At 43.2% G+C, this 15,546-nt stretch overlaps 1 protein-coding gene across 17 annotated transcripts in view; it reads right to left on the reverse strand.

Moving 5' to 3' along the window:
• RALGPS1 (Ral GEF with PH domain and SH3 binding motif 1) overlaps positions 1 to 15,546 on the reverse strand; it is a 226,324-nt gene that overhangs the window by 113,827 nt on the left and 96,951 nt on the right. For all 17 annotated transcript variants that reach the window (XM_079790424.1, XM_079790417.1, XM_079790431.1 and 14 more), the window contains one exon: positions 8,397 to 8,523. In XM_079790424.1, the coding sequence (XP_079646550.1) occupies positions 8,397 to 8,523 (127 nt within the window). The remainder of the gene's footprint in view (positions 1 to 8,396; positions 8,524 to 15,546) is intronic.

Raw genomic sequence — 15,546 nt, forward strand, 5'->3', positions numbered from 1 at the left:
ATGGGGCAGCAGAGTAATAAATGTGGGGTGGTGATAAAGTTTGTGCAATGTACTAGTTATCCAATGCTGTGTGACAGATTACCCCCAAACTGAGCAGCTTACAGTAATAAACACTGATTATCTTATAGTTTCTGTGGGTCAGGAATTTGCATGTATCTTATCTAGATGTCTTTGGTTCAAGGTGTCTCAAGTGATGAGGTGAATCTATTGGCTGGGACTGCCGTCTTATCCAGTCTCCACTTAGGCAGAGTCTGCTCCTAAGCTCGCTCACAAGGTGGTTGGTAGGTCTCAATACCTGGCCACTGGGCCTCTTCACAGGACTGCCAAGTGCTTGGCAGCTGGACTCCCCCAGGTTGTGTGATTCAAGAAAAAGTAAGAGAGAGCAGACATCTGACAGAGAAGGCACGGTCTTTTTATAACCCAGTCTCAGAAGCGACGTCCCATTACTTCTGTCATTCTGTTTGCTGGAAGCAAGTCCGTATGTTATGCCCATGCTCAAGGGAAAGGGTTTACAGAAGGACACAAATACCAGGGGCAGGGACATATGGGGCCATCTTACAAGCCATCTACCACACAAAACCTTTCAGATTTTCAGGGCTGTCTTAACTCGCCCTCTCCGAAAACAGTGCAAGGAGACGTCCCAATGGCCCAGGTTAGTCCTGAGGATGGAGAAACTCACTAGTCCTTCCTCTACCTAACGCTTTTCTTCGTTAGGGCTGGCTGATGACTCTGGGAGGGCCCTTGGACACCCACCTCAACCCCCTGTTCTACTCAGGAGAGTCTCTGGAGATATTCCCCTTCTCACCCACTCTCCTGATCTCCCAGAGGGAACATCTGGCCTGGCCTAAGGTTAGTGGTTGGGCACTGGGGTCAGACCTGGGTTTGAGCATGGGTCTGGTTTAGCTTCTGCAGCTGTGAAATAAGTTAAAAAATAGTAGTACCTCCCTCAGAGGAAGGAGGGTTGGGAGGATTAAATGAGATGATGAGACTAAAATGCTCATCTTTCACATGATGAAAAAATAAACATGAGTTGTTGCATTATTATTATTATTATTATTATTATTATTAACTTCTAATTAGAAGCCCAGAGACTGAAGGTCAAAGAGAGCAGTCATTCTGATGAGTATACAGATTCCTTCTAGGAAAACACATTTCCTCTTGCACGAAATGGGCTTATGCTCTCACCTCCTTTGGGGGATCAGACAAAACTTCCTGACTCAGAGAAAAGATGACTGCAAGCCCTCCCTGTGCCCCAGAAGGGACAAATGTGACACAGTGCTCAGCTCTGGGCAGCAAAGCATGCAGGAAACATCCCTCCCCAACGTGTTTTCCTCCCACACTGTTTCTCTCCATGGAGATGGAGGGACGGAGATAGTAAATGAAGGATGCATATGTTGAGGCTGGGTGGGACCCCAGCCAGAGCATGAGGTCTTGAGTTAAACTTGGTATCCACCTGGCATATGACATTGGGTAAGTCATAAGTCAAATCATGGGGTTTTTTTCATTCATAAAATGGGGATGTTAATAACATTCACTGACTCTTGGTAAAAATTGAGCAAGACTATGAAGTCCCAGCCTCGGAAGCAAGACTGAGAAATGGAAATTTTAAGGGAACAAATCCCGAGATTGCAAAAGTAAAGCCAAGTGCTCTCCTGGCAGGAGACGTGTAGGGAACCTGCAGCTGACCACGCTACAGGACCATGGAAAGGTTTCCTTCCCATGGGGCACGGGTGTCTGATGGTCCTGCTGACTGAGAGGCACGTCTGAGATGAGTCAGAGGCAGTGCTTCCGTGCTTGCTGGGCCCCAGAGAGGGAGGAGGCCTCGTTCCGGAGAAGGGGAAACTTGATCACAGGTTCTCCTGGGCTAGGGCGCGAGGGCAACAAGCCGGCCCCTGCAGCCTGTGGCCATCGGGCAGGAGGAGAAAAGGCAAGGCCCGTGGACTCCAGAGCAGGCATTCGGCAATGCGGGCTTCAGCTTGTCTTTGTGGCACCGACACCCCTTTCTCCACCCATGAGCTGTGCTCCCCCAGCTAAGGAAGGAGGAGCCTGGCTCCACATGACTCAGCGGGAGAGACTGGTCAGGAAAGGCAGGGTTGGGGCCCGGCAGCGGCTGAGGCACCATGCAGCAACCAGGATGGGTCTGTGGAACAAATGAGCATTCCCTGGGGATCCTTGGAAACACGTGGAGTGGGGAGCTGGGGCGGGGTGAGGAGGCTGGATTTACTGCATGAGGAATGGAATTTTTTCAGTTGGGCATTACAGGAAAGGATTATCCTTAATGCTGGCAAACTTGGGGACAGCTGGATAATACTGTGGTAACCCTGACTTGGGAGCCATCAAACTTGGTCCTGTGGCACTGGTGGCCCCACCAAAGGGGCAACAGCCACTCTGATGCACATCTGGGAAGTGGACGTGCTGGCAGCATCTGCTGGAGGCAGATCAAGAGCACCTGTGCTTGCCTTTCATCTCCGCTTTCAGGGGCTCACTGCTCAAATGCACACACCGATGCTCAAAGCCAAAGTACAGGCAAGTGCCATGTGTCTCCATCAGCCATAAGGGACCTGCTCCCTGACAGCTGTTTTATGTCTTTCCAAGGCTTTGCTCTAAAATGGCCTGTTTTGAAAGGGCTTTCCCTCCCCCTAGCCATTTCTGAAATACAGTGGCACACCACAGCCTTTTGCATGTTCCCCACACAGTCCTCCCTCCTCCAGCCTGACCTCCTCAAAGCCATTCACATGCTGTAGGCAAAGTGACTGGTGTTAAATGCTAATCCAATCTGGTCATGCCCTGCTTTGCGGTTCCCAACTGCTCCTGGGGGGGTCAGAGCCTGAGCTCCCCACCCCCAGTGTGTAGGCCCAGGAGATCTCACCCTCTTTCCACTCCAGCTGCTTCTCATGACACTCTCCCCTTCATTCTCTCCCCTCCAGCCAGTTTTTCCAACAAACATGTTTTCCCCACTTGAGGGTTCTTGCACAAGCCGCTGTCTTTGTCTGGCATGCTCACCTCTCACCCTTCACCCCATTTATTCATCCTTTAGAGTTTCCCTTCAGAAAGCCCTCCCTGGTCCCCAAGACTGGGTTGGCCCCCCTTTATTTACTCCTTTGCCTTTCCCCCTTCATAGCGCTCAACTCACTTTTTGGTTTTATGTTCACTGCCTGTGATCAGACCTGGGATGTGAGCTGCACCAGAGCAGAAACGGAGTCTGGGGAGTGCATCACCTGACAGAGGCCTGCTGATCAGCTGGGGCCAGGGTGGAGACACCCCCTCCTTGCAGAGGGCCTGGAGGAGCCCTTCACTCACCCCACTGTTCTGAGGGCTTCGGGGCCTCAGTGTAAATACTTCTTTGTGACCAATGACCACTTCTCTTTTCAAGTCCTTTTAGAAATCTAATAGTTTGGGTCTGTTTATTTTATACTCAGAAATGACTTACCTTTATTTTTAATTTCAAAGTTCATCTTTGAAAATAAAGGCTTACACTTTAAAAAAAGGAATGCTTAGGTTCTAGATATTTACTTCACATATTAGAAGTCTGAGTAAATTTACCAAGAATGTTTAAATGTTCTCTTACTATTCAGAATTGTCAGAATGCCTGATTTTTGTTCCTTGAGAGATCATAATTTTCCACACTGCATATACTTTTAGAATCAGCTCTAAATCTTTGAAAATGCATTACATTCCTCATTTTATTTAGCTATTTCCTGGAAGGAATTATAGGTAGTGAAAACCACTCTCGAAGTCAATAAAGCTATTTAGAAATAAATGGTGTAACCATCCTTCAAAGCTCTGCCTGCTTTTGTCATTATTTCAACCTGAACTAGGCATTTACAAGTTGCTATCAGATAAAATTAAGTTGCAAATAACCCATATGACTATTTCCCACCAGTATTTTTATACTTTGAAGTAATTAAAAAGAAAGTTTTTGATACAAAGAGAGTCTTATTTTTTAAATGTAGTTTTTCTCTTAGTGTTTTTTAAATTACATTTCATGAGGAACTCAATGTACCAAAGCTTTCAGTGCCGGAGATTTGCATTAAAAGGACTTGGAACACACACCCACACGGTGAGGGCTACTAGTCCTGTGTGAGGGCATCTTTCCACAGAGAAAGAGATACATGGTGAAGAGTCCCAGGAGACCAGTTAGCACAGAACATCCACAGAAGTTTAGGAGAATCATCCCAGTAAAACCCATACCAGCTGCGAGAGGCAAATAGCTGCTTAGGTGGCATTCAAGGCCTCAAGCGTGGAGCTAAGCAGCAGGAAATACCAGGGACTGACCCAAAGTCACTCCCCAAACATAACTCCCTCTCCCCCTGGGAAAGTCCTACAGGGAGGACGCTGCCAGGGGGAAAAACTGTTTCAGACAACTTTTTGCTATATTGCACTTCCCAGGAATTATGTAATGATTCCTCTTTCGATAAACAAACTCATCCCCGGAACAGGTTGGGTTTTCAAGAGGAATCCAGTACTGAAACCACGACCTGCACTTGGGCAGCATCTGTCCAAGGCAATCAGACGTGCAGGCAGGGCTCTGAGCTGCCCTCTGGATGTAGGGCCCCACTGAGACTCAGAATGGGATCCTGCTTCACTTTTTTCAATGAAGCTGCGGCAGCTACGACTCCTGTATATGTCAGGAGTCTTCTGAGGTATGTGAAATGCAGTGCAATTGGCCTAAGGGGAGAGGGAGACTATTCTAAGGCTGAAGGGACCGCAGGAGGCAGGGAAGCTGGCTGGCTTAGAGGCGGAAGCAGGAGGCCTTGCAGGAGAAAGGGGCCTACTCGGAATCTCTTGGGAAGCACCTGCCATGAAGCAGCAGCTGAGATGAGGTGATGGAGAGGCCTCAGGGCCGCACAGGCCACCTGTCCACTACAAGTCTAACGAGAGCTTTCATGGTGGCGCACAGGATGCCTCTGTCCAGTGGCCTGAGGACGGGACTCGTCTGTAGTGGGGGGACCTGGGCGTATATGCTTGGTCAGATGACAAGGGACATGGGTCAGAAAGGGGAGATGGTATTGGTCCAGTTTGCCCGTGGCTGAGACCATGGACTAATGCCCTCGGGAACCCCAGGCAGCACGCTTTGTGGCCCAAGAACAGAGAGTACCACAGTTCATTTCACTTCATACAGCGTCCGATGGAAGCCATCCACAGTCATAAATGGCAGAGGACGTACAGGTGGCAACCTCAGGGAGGAGAGGAAAATAATGACCTGGACAGGAGAGGTGGGGAGTCAGGAGAGGGCAGTGCTAAAAGCTCAGGGCTTCAAGCCAGACCATCTGGGCAGAGTCCTGGCTCTGCCACTTTCCAGTATTTGACCCCAGGCAACCTCTCCGCGCCTGCCTATTCACTAGGCTACTGTGAACATTCACTGTAATAATGCATTAAAAAGCTTAGCGAAGTACCAGGCACAGAGAAAGCAGACAGTCCATGGCAGCTGTCGTGTTTTCTCAAGAGAGAGAAGAGGCCATCCCTAATGACCCTGGAGCACCGGCTAATGGGACCAGTGGACTGTGCTAGGCTGTCCTCATCCCAATACCATCAATCTCATCTTTCAATTGATTAGCCTCCAGCAAAGAGGGAGTGGGCTTGGAGCTATGCAATCAACATGCTCTCCATCTCTGGATGTGAGAGGGGATCTGCCAGTCACCACGTAGAAAAACATCACAGTTTACAGCCAGCCATGAGAGGAGATGAGGAAAGGATGAGAAAACATGAAAAAGAAAGCACAGAATGATATTCAACCCAATAATATGGCTAAGACTAAACAAATGTGGGACTTTTACTCCCCTATTAAAAGGCCAGGTCTCGCATATGGGGTCCAACAAATGCTGTTTTCAAGGATCACTCCTAAGACGAAGCAATTTAAAACATTAAAATCCAAAATATAGTTAAAGATTTATAAAATGAATGCAAAGGAAAAATAAAACATTTCACAGACTTAAATATTTCAAAGAAATAAAAGCAAATAATAAATGTAACCAAGATCACTTTGTAGGGGACACTTTGAAATAAATCTATAACTTTACAAACTTCTATTTATTCAATAATGCAGGGCAAGGGAATTCCAACATATATTCCTGTCCTGAGACCAAGTGGTCAAAAATATTCATTTGAATATTATAATTGAGTAACTACAATAGCAATTTGAGAAGTTACACCCTCTTTTCCAGCACCTAGGAAACATTTACAAAAACTGATCTTATATTAACCCACAAGACACATCTCAAACCTTTTTAAAAACCTAGAAAGCATATATTTTATATATTCTAAACTAATGTAAAAAAGTTAGAGGAAAGACTATGTTTTTAAAAACCAAAGCTATTCATAGCAGTATTATGCATAATAGCCAAGAAGTGAAACCACCCCTATGTCCATCAAATGGATAAATAAAATGAGGTGTATCCATATAATAGAATATTGTTTGGGAATAAGAAGGAATGCAGTATGACCATGCTCCCATGTGGATGAACCTTTAAAACATAATGCTAAGGGAATAAAGGCAGTCATAAAAGACCACAAACTGTAGATTCAAATGATATGAACTGTCTAGAATAAGCAAATCTATGGAGACAGAAAGTAGATTAGTGGTTGCCTAGGTCTGAGGATGGGTAAGTGAAGAGTAGGGTGGCTAGAAAAAAAAGAGAGTGACTATAATGGATATGGGGTTTCTCTTTGGGGTGATAAAAATATCCTAAGTTGTACTAATGGCTGCACAACTCTGTGAAAATACTAAAAACTATTGAACTCTACATAGATGATACATGAATTACATCTCAGTAAGGCCACTTGAAAAAACCACACCCTTGAAAATTTAAAAAAACACTGCCTCAAGTAATACTTGGATAAAAGAAAAATTGAAACCATAATTAACAGGACATTTAAACAATATCAGTGAGAACACTATACATTAAAACATGTAGGATATAACAAAAGCAGCGATTAGAAGAAAATGTATACCCTTTACTGTTTTTCAAATTAAAGTGGAAAGAACAGTATATATACAAATGAACCAATAATTCAACTGAGGCAAGTAAGAGAAAAAATTAATTTAAGGAAAATAGGAGCAATGAGTTAAAAAAGACAAAAGCAGAAATTCCATATTTCATCAAATTTAGGATGTCATGTATTATAAGGTGAACCATTATTTTATGTATAAGAAAAACTGCTGTCAATTAAGCAATGTCACATGCTCTGTTACCATCTATGGAAAAATGCAACCCAATTTCAGAGGATTAGAATGTGGAGAGAAAGCACCTCTAAGCTAACGGAACACAGTGAGTCAGAAAGCAGGATAATGTGCCTGACAAATAAATACAAAGTCTCAGTCTCAGGAAAGACAACAGACATACCCCTGGCAAAGCAAGTTAAAGAAAGAGGAAAGGAAAATGCACACTATTAGGAATACAAAGCAAATATAACCACGCAGAGGTTAAATTTTTTAAGAGAATACCATATAAAACTCTATGGTCAAAAAAATTAAATGAGGAAAAAATTCTATGCTATTCAATTTTAGAACTTGGGTCAAATGGACAATTTTCTACTAAAATTAAATTTTCCAAATTGGCTTTAAGAGAATTAGAAAATCTAAATTAATAATGCTCATGGAAGAAATTTTGAAGTTGTCAAAAACATATGTCCAACAAACTGCATTAGATCCTGAAAATATTAGAGGTCACTTCTATAAAACCTTATTTTCTCTTGTTTTTAGATCAGAAAAAGATAGAAATATTTTTTCATAAAATTAGAGTTAATGGGGTTGAATCACAGTATAAAAATATAGGTAATAATATTACATGTTCACAATAGTATAAACATATATTTTTTAAATGCACCCAAATAAATCAAACGATATGAAGCAAAACAAGATTATCTGTAGGTGGGATAACAAATTATAGTAAATTTCTTCCTAATTTTTTTACAATAAATGTGTATTATTTTCTAATCAGAAGAATCAATAATCATTATTTTAATTTTGTTAGTACAAACCCCTGGCATATCCTCGGGTTAGGATTTACACACACACACACACACACACACACACACATTAATAATGTCTCGAGAACCAAAACAGAGGTGTTTGGGCCTGAGTTCCCTCAGTTTGGGAGGATGTGGATGAACCAGTAAGAGTCTTGTGACCTTTCTGGGCTGCAGGTTGGGGAGGCTTGGGATCCACAGGACACTTGTGTGAGAAGCAGAATATCCCTTGTGTCAAGGCCTTCATCAAGGTTCCCATCCTTGGGAAGTATCATCAACCTATTTCAATAAAAGGAGCCAACCAATTAACTACCTCTTTATCCATGGCCCATGCTGCTTCCTGGAAAATTCTCAACTAGCAACTACAAAACATCTTATTTGGTACCGAGCAGGTTTCTTAATAAATAATAACCGATTCGGACTCCTACCTAGATAGGGAATACTGGGAACCATCTTCAGGCTTCGGATGTATTCCCGAGTCCGCTTGTAATTATCTTCTTTAGACATCAGGTAGTCCAATTTCTCAAAGGTGGTCTTGTCTTTTCGATTCAAAAGCTGGAGTGAGAAGAACACATAGGTATGAGAAAGAAGAGAAATAAACCGGAAGAAGCTAAAGAGAAAGAACAACTGTGGGCAAAAATTAAAAGGAAACATCCAAATGGCGTGTCTGTGCTGTGCCGAATCCTGAGCACAACTAAAGGGTTTAAGAGGCAGCTTCGTGCCGAGATGGGACGTTCCATGGCCTTGGTCTGTCATTTTTTGTAGGCTCTCACACTTGGAAGACAGCCTCTGAAGCTACCTGGTCCACTGTTTTACATGATGCCAGCGTCTCTTGCACAGCATCTGCCTCCATGATATACAGACCCTACAACAGCAAGGAGCCCAGATTGTAAAGCAAATTGTTCCATGTCCCAGAGTAATGCACAGCTACATCAGCCTCTTTCCCTGAGTCCACAGCTACTGGCTCTCTCCTCAACATCTCTGCCATTGCTGAAGGCCCCAGGAAATTTCACACGATTCACCTGTGTGTGCTGTGCCACAGCCAGGAGACAGTCTCCAGATTCCCTATAGTCTATGTCTGTGTTATATTTATACTAGTTATGGTATTTTAATTAAAAGAAGCCAAGCTTTTTATCCATATGCAGTCATCTAAGTGATGACTTAGTTGAGAAAATACAGGAGGAACAGGTATCCACAGGCCAGAGATTAGAGAAGTGAGATCCTTTATGACTGAGATCTCTGGTGTGTAAAGCTAGTCACCAGGGAAAGAGTGGTTCAATGTGCACAGGAGGCTTTTGGAACAAAGGCATGGGAACCTGGTCATCCTGCATGTCCCAGGTCAAGGACTAGTAGGAAATGGCAATACGTCTACTTGAATAAAATGGCTTTGAGGAGAGGAGTCTACACTGGGAGAACAGGCTTAAAAAGAGGATCTTAGTGAGGTCACTGGGAGAGGGCTGGCTTTGGCATAGCACATGGCTCCCTCATGTTTAGCTTCCAGGACCCTGTGCCTCTGGGATTTACGATCAATGGCTGAGCCCAGGAGTATAATGGAGAGGGAACTTAGTCCTAGAGCGTCCTTGGTCAAGTTTGGTGTGGAGACCCCAATTATCTGTGCAAGGACCTGGACCAGCAGACCTGCCACATTCGTCAGACTGAGGTAGGCCAGTGGTCAATGCCTGTCAAACAGCAGAGAGCAGTGGAACAGGACCAGGGGACATCCAGCTCCAGGAAAAGCAGGCCTTTGGAACTGAAGTAATCCCTTTAGATTTCTTCAGTACACGTGCAGGGCAGTTCCCAAGACCTAGGTCTGCAAATCCGAGACTCAGGCCATGTCTGGTACATCAGGGAGCCTGGGCTGCCATGGGCAGGCCCTACCCAATTCCCTGATCCTCAGCCTATGGACCTACAGAGGACACAGCTGTGCGACAACCCAGCTGAGCCGTGACAGTGTAAGGACTTCAAGGAGGAGCAGTAAAAGAATAAGCTAAAAGGAAGGTCCCGGTGCTGAACAAGTTAGAGAGTAAATAGCAAGTTGTTTTTTTCCTATTGAGAAATCCGGGACATGTCAGGGTGGGGATGCTACACAGATGCTAGGGACAGCGGCTGCTTAGCTGGCTTGCTAATTTGAGCCTGTAATTCATCACATTAACAAATGGACAGGAAATAACACCATCCCCCATTTGCTATTTGTAAAGCATCATAATATACAACTCATCTGGTCTTCACAAAGCCAAGTGACAAAGATGGGGCCAAGACTACTGCCTCTACTTCAGGTTCATAATCACAGTCTGAGTATCCTTGGGGAACTCAATTCACAGAGGAGAGAGATGCCTATTATAGCAACATGGTGAGTAAACAGAGACCAAGAACCCAGACAAATAATAAGTAAATTATGGGTGAGAGAGAGGAGAGAGGCACTTGGAATAAACATTTAAGGATGAGAAATTCACTAAATGAACAATATACACCCAGATCAGAACGAGACACTCTAGTTATGAACTGCCCCAATGTAAAGTTTGGCAGGCCCCTCATCCTCTTGATGAGGAGGTCATCTCTTTATTAATGCAACTTAGAACCCTCACTTCACTGCAGCTGACCCATGCTGATGCCCAATGCCCATATCACTGGCTCTCTGGACCCAGCTGGTAAATTGCCCATATCCCATTCCACATTTATCCGATCTGCCCAGCCTGTCGAGTACCTCTATGCATGGCACCACAGAGGTGAAAAGCATGGCATCTGTGTCCTGACATGGATATGACCAGGCCAATATGAGCTTAGAGCCTTGGAGGATGTCCCTGAAAATCGCTCTGCAGATTTCTCGAGTCAATAACTGGGGTTCTCTGGTAGATTGGGACAACCAAGGCAGTCACATTTGCATGCTTCCTAAATTGAAAGCCGAGTTCCTCCAGTGCACACCTCCCCCTGTGGACCTTGCCTCTATACACATACTCTCCACCACTTCCCACGCCCCACACTCACACTCACACTCACACTCACACACATTCCGAAGGGCTGGATCTGGTTAGCTTCACTCATCTGCTCCATCCTGTGCCCACAAATGAAAGTCAGGGTCGCATCAGACTTCTGAATAATAATGCATAGGATGATAGAAGACATGGAAAAGCTCAGAACATCTATTTCCCAATCATGTATTTGAAACCTACTTAAGAACTTCCTAGCAAAATAAAGGAATAAACCAACTAGTAAGAAGACATGGGATATAGGAAACAGTGGGTCCAATCCAGGAGCAGTAAAGGGATTTGCTGGGATGACAGATGAACAGCAGGCCTTAAGAATGACTGATCCACATCTGGGAGATGTGTCAGAGAAAGAGAAGGTGCCATAAAAACCTGATAGGACCACACATTTGTTGGAAAAAGATATATTTATTATATATCATAAAAATAAATTAAAAATTTTTAAACATATATTAAAATCTATTAAAATCCTATATAATATTTAAAATGTAATATTAAAATCTATAATATAATGTATTATATATAGAATATTATATATACATACACAGTTGACCCTTGGACAATGCAGGCTTGAACTTCGCAGGTCAATTGAATGGGTGGGTCAATTTTTAAAAATCTGCGTATATATGGCCTGTCCAATTCAAACCTGCATTGTTCAAGAGTTGTGTGTGTGTGTGTGTTGTGTGTGTGTTATATCTGGTAGATAGAAGGAAGCTAGGGTAAGAGTTTTTTTTAAAGGGAGTTAGAATTCTAGGGAAACAAAGAAGTATTCCAGAAAGGACATGTTCTTAATAGTTTACTACTTGATTACAGAGAACCCTATTTACACATCCCTAATAATTAAAATACGAAATACTCACTTAACAAGTGATTTAACTGTCGTAACATGAGTGTGAAGAATGAGGGAAGATGAGGAAAACTAAACCAGCATCTATCATACAAAGAAGTCACCCAATACTGTCAAAAGTAAATGGATCCAGAAACTACAGCAAAAGCACACTGGTGGGAATGTGGCGGACTATCAGCAGAACCAGCTAACGGCTAAGTGGTTGCCTCTGGGGAATGAATGGAGTATGGAGAGATGGATGCTCATTGTTTCACTAAGCCTTTCAGTACTTAGTGGCTTTTAAAATTAATGTGCATGTATTATGCCAAAAAATTATTTTAAGATTTAATTTTTTAAATATAGTTTGTTCATTCAAAAAATAACAGCATTTACTTATCATGTTTTAACGTTTTATTACAAGTACAGTCATAAACTTAAAACCCCATATGAATTGAGGGTCCTTTAGATTTTAGAATTTATAGGAAGCCCCAGGAAGAAACCATTAGGTATATGTGCAAGAAAATAAATTATTCGCCTACTTGAGTCAAAGAGATACTAAAAGCATTCACGTTCAGGAAAAGAGGTAAGGAAATAAGCTTGAGGGGATGTTCACTAAGTACAACAGGCCACCTCACTTGTAGTCAAGTTTAGAAGTCGTGGGGCACCCTGAGATGTTCTTCCATAATATTCATTGTGATTGTGATTAATTGCGTGGCTCCATCTGTATCTCACTGGACTGACGACCCCGCCCAAGAGGCAGTGGCTGTGCAGGCTGTATTCCCTCTACTATTCCTGCAGCTGCTATGGTTCCCAACACAGAGGAAATGCTGCCTGAGTGTTTGTTGAATAAAAGGAGAAAACTAACAATGATAACTTAAAAAGCCAATTCCTTGAAAAACACTCCAATAATTCTTGGGGGGAAATAAAGGGGGGAAAGCCACGATTATGGACTATTTAAAAAACACAAATAATGAAAACACTCTATGTTAAACTATGGGAAGAGGCCAAAATTATACTGAGAGAAAACACATCGTTTTAAACTTTTATAATTAAACAACTAAGAATATAAATCAACTAAACATTCAATTCAAGAAACTAGAAAGGGGGGGTAAGAAATTGATTAATAGATAAAATCAGAAATTGGCATGTTAAAAAACAAAAAACTAAATACCAAACCTATGGAAATGATAGCTAAACCCAAGAACTAATTTATATAAAATATCAATAGGACAGGTAAAACCTCTACAAATAAGGCAAAAAGCAGAAATAGAGAACATCAGAATTGAGAAAGGGGCTATAACCACATATGCAAAGTGAACTAAAATTACAAGGTAAAAATCAACTCTTGCATATTAATTTTAAATAAATTTCATGGTGTTAAGTGTCAGCTGCAAGGGACTACAGGGACTCATAAACCACAGGGGTCAAAAGCCAGGAAGACCACAAACCTTGATCAAATACCTGAAGAAGTGTTGCTTTTGGAAATTTCCTCTACCAGACTCTGAGAGCCTTTATGTGGCACTTGTATTTGACTAATAATGAAAACCCCCCTCTTCTGGTAAATAGTTCAAATCTGGAAACTGTCTCCATGGAGGAAAAAATAAAAGTCCCTCCAAATCCTCTTTATGAGGACTTTGGTATCTTGTCTCATTGCCTTGAGAGAATATTTCTTGATACGTGGAAATGTTTTTCAACAAAGAGCCTGCTGCTTCAAATATGTAAAACTGGCTCAAAATCCTACTTTAATTCCAGTGTCTACTGTTGGTATGGAAAGAATTTTTAGTGCTGTGGCTAATCTATGGACCAATGGATTCCACAGACTGAGTGTGGAATAAATAAGGGATGAAACTAGGACATTTTTAAAAGGCAATTTTCACCTCTTTAGATACAAATTATCAGTTTCTGAAAAATAAGCCACAAAGTCATATATCTAATGTAAAATATTACATGCAATGGAGATTGCCATAAATAAGAAAAATTGTGGCTTTGACATTTAGTAGGCATCCCGGTCATCTGTCTGTATGTGTCTTTGACTAAGGCTATTTAAACTCTGTACAGATAAAAGTTAACTTGCAGAAAATGTTCCACTGCAAGCAACTCCTGTCCACAGAAAGGCAAACTGTGTCATGAAATGCCTGGTTATCACCCTGGGAATACTAACAGTTTTGTGTCCATTTAAAAAAGTATTTCAACATTCCTTACCTGACTATAAGCACTCTGGGTTCTCCTTGATACAGTTGTAATACCTTACTAGTTCTCTCACTAATTAATGAGTTAAATCTTAGATGAGTATTCGTTTTGTATTTGTATAAGTGCTGATTTTACCTTTAAAAAATATCCTGTAACAGTTTACATGTACACCCACATATACACATAAACATACATTCACATGCATACATATGCACAGAATGTATAATCTTGTATGACAATTAGGTGTTTCCAATAAAAATTGCTCATTTTTTTAAAATTCCACTCACGGCGACCCCAAGAGTAGAGCCAGGACGTTAAGATTGGTCCCTGAAGAGAAGTTTGCCAAGGGCCCTTACTATGTGTCAGGTGTCATTCTAAACATGTTGTGTGTTGTTTTTTCATATATTTACTCATTTAATCTTTACCATAGAGGTAGGTGTAAGGCTGAGCCAAGATGTATGCTTAAAGAGTCCACATAGCCCCTCATTTCTTGACCTGGGGTCCCCAGACAATTCAGGGATTCGGGTCATGTGTCCTCAGAGCCCATAGACACCTGACATACAGGCCAGCATGAAAGCTTCTCCAAGGTGACTTTTTCCTTTCATGCTCCCTTGGGGACTTCCCAGATGAACGGATATTCTCTGACAGGTGACACGGATGGCTCTCTGATTCCTATGGGAGCTGAATTCCAGGGGGGCTTCAGTCTGGCCTCTCCTCCCTGTGCAGGCATTAGACCCCGAACCCCCTGCAAGGGCCTTGGCCATTTCACATAACTGCTAACTGCCGAGTCTGAGAGCATCTTTATTTCTAGCACATAATGACTTCCCTTCCTTAGCTCTGGCTCAACATTGCTTCCTGGTTTTTATTTTGGTTGTATTTTTTCCAGCGTGTGTTGTGTGTTTGGAGCAGGCAATTGGGAGGCTGAAACTTATTCCTTATCAGCTCAGTCTGCCATATTGCCTCGAAGTCCAAACCAGTCTGCTAAGAGAGGCTTCTGGCACCCACGGTCACTTCCTGGAAACCAAAGTTGGATTTCAGACATGCCAAGTTGTGAGCTGTCAAAGGAACATGTGAGCAGAGGGCTCTGTGGGGCAGGCGTGGGAACGCGGGCCCAGGGCTCCAGAGAGAGGCTGGGGAGAGGGAGGAGGCAGCCACCGCTGGGGCACAGAGGTGATGGCTGAAGCTCTCCAAGCCAGTGACATCCCCAAGGGATGGGAAATGGATTGGGGAGGGTGGGAACTGGGGTCAGAGCCTCCAGAGCACTTACATCTAGGGGGAGGGAGGAACAAAAGCAGGCGGGGAGGAGCCCGCTGCCAGAAGGGCAGGAAGGGAACCAAGCCAAGGGAAGAGGTTTTTCAAGAAGAGGGTGATGGACAGTGTCCAATGTTGCGACGATGTCAAGAGAGATGAGGGTGGCGAAGTCAGCAGAATCCATGACAGGGGCAGGGCCACTGAAGAATGTCTGGGAAAGGAGCACCTGGAGAGTGCAAGGGTTGGTCTCCTCTGCCTTCCATCTCCTCACCCCTCACCATCTCACCTCCTAAGGCTTGGGAAAGCCTGAAACAGGCAGCCCATGCC

This window comes from Cnephaeus nilssonii, assembly GCF_951640355.1.
Source record: "Cnephaeus nilssonii genome assembly, chromosome: 14".
NCBI lineage: Eukaryota > Metazoa > Chordata > Mammalia > Chiroptera > Vespertilionidae > Cnephaeus > Cnephaeus nilssonii.